A 6,009-nucleotide genomic window follows, 5' to 3' on the forward strand; every position below is an offset into this window, starting at 1 on the left:
CTGCAGAATTCCTGCTCAGCACCTGAAGGTCCTGCTGTGTGGTGGGGGGAGGGTCCCCAGACCACCAAGCAGGCAGCTTTCTGACAGCAGCGGGGTGGCCTGTAGTTTGGCTCAATCTGCTGCCCCACCCGGAGACAGGACAGCTCTCAGAGTCCCCCAGGGCTGCTTCCCTGCGCCCCCCTCTGAGGCCAGTCCCAGGGTTGTCTGTGCTTCTGACTGACCCCTCCTCAGCTTCCACTGGTTTTTTGCTGGAGCGGCTCTCGGGACTTGGAGAAAGACATTCCTCACTAGATCGCTGGCTTGTTAGAAAAAGAAGAGCCGGACAGAAGCGAGGCACAGGCGGGTGTGGGGCCCCGGGTGCCCGGCTCTCCCCAGATCTCCATGAGGTCACCACCCTGGACGCTCTCTGAGCCCCACCCAGTCGGGTCTCTATGGGGCTTCGTTCCAGGGCCTGATTGGCCCTCTGGCCATGGATCCATCCTTGCTCCAGGAGGTCGGCTGGGCCTGGGAGCTCTGACCCTGTCCTCACGTGGCAGCGCCCCCCGCTGGCCCCACCTTGAGGAGCTTCTGAAAGTCTCCTCATTCGGAAGCGGCTTTCTGCTCTCTGCGCCTGGGACATCCCAAGGGTTTGGGGGCTCTGCGCCAGGAATGGGGACAGAGTCCACGCGTGTGTGGCTTGTTCTGTGTCGCAGCCCCATGGCCCTCGCCCTGAACGTGCTTCAGCCCCTCCCCTCTCCTCCTGGGCGCTGCCTTCCTTCCCTTTGGGGCTTTTAGGTGTCAGGGAAGCTTCATGTCTAAGTCCATGTGGGGAGAAGGGAGGACAGGACCTGGGCGGGTGTCAGGGCTGAACTATCGCCCAGGGAGTCACCTCAATGGGGTGGGGGCGGCAGGCCTGTGGCCTTTCTCATGGGCTCCAAACCCCTGTCCAGGGAGACGAGCGAATGCACTTGCCAAGCCCTACGGACTCCAACTTCTACCGCGCCCTGATGGACGAGGAGGACATGGAGGATGTGGTGGACGCCGACGAGTACCTCGTCCCCCAGCAGGGCTTCTTCCACAGCCCCGCCACCTCCCGGACGCCGCTGCTCAGCTCTCTGGTACCAGAGTCTTCCTCTCAACAGGCCGTGTTTTAGGGAAAATGATCCATCTAGGGGAACTCACAGAGAGACCAAGAAGTGCCTTTTACACACCTGGGGAAACCGGCATCCAAATGGGTCGCTGAGGTGCCTCGGTTACCTATGGCATTGTAACGACGGGCTCCTGGTCTTCTTAGGCCCACTAAGGAATGAGTCACGTCAGAACTAGACCTAAAGCTAATAATAGTCAAGATGAAATCCAGCCCCTTTAAATGGACCCTGGGCCCCCTCCTGCTTCCGTGGGCGGGGTGGGGGGGAGCATGTGCACCCTAAACAGCTGTGCTTCTTTTTCAGAGCGCCACCAGCAGCACCCCCGCTGTGGCTTGCGTTGACAGAAACGGGGTAGGTATCACCACCTCTAAGCTAGAAGTAAATAATAGCTCTGTACCGTGGTTCTATTAGACGTGAAAAATGCCCGCCTCCACCCACATAATCACCATTTTCCTTCCTGGATCCTCTCGTCCCGTGACCCCTACCCTAAGGCCAGCAGTTAGCCGCCACTTATTGAAGTGCAGTTTGGAATGTGGTTCTCGGACCGGCACCATCAGTGTCCCGGGGGTTTGTCAGAAAAGCAAACTGTCGGGCCAGCACCCGAGACCTCCTGACGGGATCTTGGGGAGGGACCTGTCCAGCTGGGTTTGAGGCCACCTTACCGGTGACGTCGACACGGGCTGGGCAGAGCCTTGAGCAGGCCCACACCTGCCAACACAGAAGCCTCCAGCCGCACATGGCTGCTTCAGTTGAAATTTTGGTTAAAGTTAAGTAAGATTTAAAATTTGGTTCCTCCCACACGTGGTTAGTAGCGTGGGTCATAGAACATTCCTGCATTGCAGGCAGCCCCGCTAGACAGCCCTGACCAGGGCAGCGCCACGTGCCCTGGGTTCTGTGGGCTGGCTGCGTGGGTGCCACCTGGGGGTGATGTGGCTGGAAATGCAGAGTCTCGGGTCCTCTCCCAGACTGTGGGAGCAGCATCTGCGTCCTAACAAGCTCTCGGGCGATCTTTTTCCCCGGCGATGGGAGTAACCTTTGCCTCATGGCCTCCCCAGCAGAGTTATCCCCTCAAGGAAGACAGCTTCCTGCAGCGGTACAGCTCCGACCCCACTGGCGCCCTGACCGAGGACAGCCTAGACGACACTTTTCTCCCAGCACCCGGTGAGTGCCTCAGTCTAGAAGCAGGCGTGCCCCTTGGCTCCATCGCCAGTACCCAGGCTGCCTCCCTCCCTCCCCTTGGTCCAGAGGGGGGCCTTTGGCAAGAGTGCAGACACGACGAAGGGAGGAGGGAAGGTGGGTAGGAAACGACCGAGCTTTTGCACTCGGGGCTCCGGTGGCTCATGTCACGTGCAGGTGGCTTTTCGGATGAATCTGCAGATTTCCTAGAATGTGAAGCAACCAGAAAAGATATACATGTGTGAGTGAGTGTGTGTGTGTGCACGTGTGACAGCTCTGATCCCACTCTTCCTCCTGAGTCCATTCTTAGCCTGTGAAGCATATACGTCCCTAATCCAGGCTTCATCCCCGGGCCGTCCCAGCCTGTACCCACGCGTATCTCAGGGAGGCTGAACTCTGAGAACTTGAATTGGCAAAAGATAACGGTGCCCATTGCCTTAAGAAGTACAGGAAAGAACATGATTTATTTCAGCAAGCGAGTCGTCTCCCTCTGTCACCCGGGGCTCACTGAAGATCTGCAGGGGGCTCAGCAGGAGCCAGGGAACTGCTTGGGAGGAGGTTGTACTGATGACCTGTGATTTCTTTTCGCTTCCAGAATATGTAAACCAGTCTGTTCCCAAGAGGCCCGCGGGCTCCGTCCAGAACCCTGTCTACCACAATCAGCCTCTCAGTGCAGCTCCTGGCCGGGACCCCCACTACCAGAACTCCCACAGCAATGCCGTGGGCAACCCTGAGTATCTCAACACCCCCCGCCCCGCCTGCATCAACGGAGGACTGGACGGCCCTGCCTTCTGGGCACAGACAGGCAGCCACCAGATTAATCTGGACAACCCAGACTACCAGCAGGCCTTCTTCCCCAAGGAAGCCAAATCAAACGGCATCTGTAAGGGTCCCGCCGCCGAAAACGCAGAGTACCTAAGGGCGGCACCAGCCAGCAGTGACCTTACTGGGGCATGACCTCTGAGGATGGCATTGGCCCAAAACTGCCAGGCCCTTCAGCCCCCGGGACCACGCTACGGCAGCTACATAGTCCTGACAGCCCACGTTAACGCTCGGACCTTGGACTGGCTTGGCCATCTCTGCCCTGACCAGCCCGACTTCCAGCTGAGAAGTGCCCTGTGGCAGATGCGTCCTTGGAAGTTGCAGGGACATTCCTTTGTCTTCAGACTGTGAGGCTTCCACGGAAGGCTTCCGGAAAGGGATGTTGTCCGTTTGGGTGAAGATCACTTTTCAAGATATGTTTGCAAAAAACTAAGTATGTTTAAGGAATTTTATCACTTGGGGACCTTTGGGGTGTTTAGTCGTCATTGATTTTGCTTTTAACGGGCTTTTCCAACGAGGAAGAAGCTCACTTGTAGCACTTGGGCCGCAGAGTCCACCCAGATACGGGACCAGCCCGGGCCAGCCTTCCACTAACACTTGATTCCACTGGCTCTGCTCGGAGGCTCTTCCACTGCAAGGCAGTTGAAAACCAGCTAGTTCTCCGTGTCCCAGGCAGGCCCGATTGGTACTCTGTCAAATCATGTCAGGTGCAAGAGGATAAGCCACTTTGAACCCTTCCTGGGCAGGGGAGAAAAGGAGGGTAGAATTCCTCCTCAGACTTACTTTTATCCAAATATCTCCACGGTACTTACCCTCCATTGAGTGACCAGTGTTTTCTGATTATATGTGTTGGATTTACTTGTTTATTTTCCATTCCGTTGTTTTGAGATTCAGTGTGGTTTCCAGCAAGGGGAGATGGGACATCAGAACATTAGCCAGTATCTGCTCATAGCCGACTCATCAGCATGCATACCAGCAGCCTTTAACGGAGATGGAACAACAGTGCAAAAGGGAAAGTTCCCCCAAATTGGAGTCGGAGAAAATGCATCAAGTCGTTTGGGGGTAGGGCGGGCCCACTGGGAGACTGCGAAACGGAAGCTGCTCTTGAAACGCTGTTGGCCTTCCGTCCGAAACAATCGGTTTAGGCTACTCACGGAAGATAACTTTCTTTTTACTTTACTTTAAGGGTTTTTACTCAAAGCGCACTCTGTGCCTCACTGGGAAGCTGCCCCAAAGCCCTTCCTTTCCTTCGTGAGTTGAGTCGAAGGGCCCAGGCCCTGGGGCAGCCCTCACCGCAGCTAGCAGGTGAAATAAGGACAGCCTTGTGCCTTGTGGGGAATATGAAATTTGATTTTGAAAGTGATGACAATGCCGTCACAACATCTACAGGTACGTGAGAAGAAAAAAAAAAAAATCCCCTTCAAATAACTCCCTCCCTCTGCTTAGAACTTGGACTCGCTTCTCTCCTGTGTCCCTGCACCCGATCGGCACCTCGGTTCTTTGTAGACTGGGTTGTAAGTGCCCCAGCTGGCTCCCCCTCCACACGGAAGAGGGGTTTCAGACAGTTCTTTTCATGCTGTGACTGTGTTCACCCACACACAACACACAGACACACAATTTTCCTCTAGCTTGTAAGTTATTTATTCACTCAGATGGATCAGGGCCCCATGGTTTTGTTACCAAAGTATTTCATTTGGTCTCAGAGGAAATATAACCTATATCCGACTCAGTTCCATCATATCCTGTTTTGAACCCCCTTCAACACCTTTCCAGCCCGGCAGAGGTGCTAAAGATAGAAAAATAAAACAATCCCTGTCTCCACAAAAATTACAATTTAGCGAAGAAAATTGGCTAACAGGATACGACAGATGCCACAGAAGCCGCTTCAGCCCAGCGTGTTGTAGCACAGAGGAGGGAGTGGGGCATCTGGTCTTGGAGGAGCCCTGGGGGGTCGGGCAGGAGGCCCCCGACGGGGCGGGGGGTGGTGCAGAAAGAGCCCTCCCCCCAGCCAGGGAGCCCAACCTCAAAAGCAGCAGCCGAAGGAACCCCTGGGGAAGCAAGCCCCCTCACGTCCCTCCCCCGGGGGACTACAAGGTGATTCCTGGAAGGTTAACTAACATTCCTAAGAATCTGAAATTTGATGCCCTTTTCACCAAACCACGTTTGTTATTTACTCTCCTCAGAAGGAAAGCCCGCCAGCGAGATAGTTACCAGCACAGAGAGAGAGAATGATTCGCATTCTACTGTCACTTGTTGTGTCCTCAAGCCCCAGAGCTTGGGAGGTCAGTGACATGCTGACCCAGCAGGAAAATCCTAGCATTTTTGTAATTTGAGATATTTTACTATAATGTAATAAAAGAGCAAGAGCTAGTCAAGCTTTTTTTTTCTTTGTATTTCAAGCTTCCTGCATGAAATCTAACTGCTAAATTCTCTTAGGATTGAGTTTCCCAAATGTTCTTTCTCTGTCCAGGGAGGTTCAGGGCCAGAGGTCCCTGGCGGTCAGGAGTGGGGCTCCTAGGGCTGCGGGATTCCTACGTCGTGGCTCTGGCCCGATCCCAAAGCTGCCACTTGTCACTTTGGTTCTCCTAGCTGACACCAGGCCCTGAGGCCCCACGGAGAGCCAGTCCACTGTTTCTTCCTTGGCCAGGTCCTGGAAGGCCAGCTCCATGTCTGGCCTTTGGAGACAGATCAGGGGATGGTAAGAGTTAGAAGCTAACATTTACAGCTGACCCTTGAGCAACACAGGTTTGAATGGTGTGGGTGGATTTTTTTTTCAATAGTGAACAGGATGGCACTACACGACCCCACTTAGTTGAGTCTGTGGATTAAAAAAACCCAGTGGCTCAAGCGGGCCAATGGCAAGGTTATAGGTTGGCGGGACAGC

At 54.7% G+C, this 6,009-nt stretch overlaps 1 protein-coding gene across 1 annotated transcript in view; it reads left to right on the plus strand.

Annotated features, from left to right (window-relative positions):
* EGFR (epidermal growth factor receptor) overlaps nucleotides 1-4,539 on the plus strand; it is a gene marked incomplete at its 5' end in the record, with an annotated part of 172,523 nt that extends 167,984 nt beyond the window's left edge. Inside the window, 4 exon segments of the mRNA NM_214007.1 lie at nucleotides 930-1,097; nucleotides 1,431-1,478; nucleotides 2,183-2,288; nucleotides 2,899-4,539. Of these exon segments, the coding sequence (NP_999172.1) occupies nucleotides 930-1,097; nucleotides 1,431-1,478; nucleotides 2,183-2,288; nucleotides 2,899-3,260 (684 nt within the window). The 3' untranslated portion in view covers nucleotides 3,261-4,539.
* Nucleotides 4,540-6,009: the final 1,470 nt, after the last annotated feature.

Source organism: Sus scrofa, chromosome 9 (genome assembly GCF_054392235.1).
Source record: "Sus scrofa isolate SSC_HxYL_T2T_F1_AM1 chromosome 9, Sscrofa_HxYL_maternal_Yorkshire_Landrace_v2.0, whole genome shotgun sequence".
NCBI lineage: Eukaryota > Metazoa > Chordata > Mammalia > Artiodactyla > Suidae > Sus > Sus scrofa.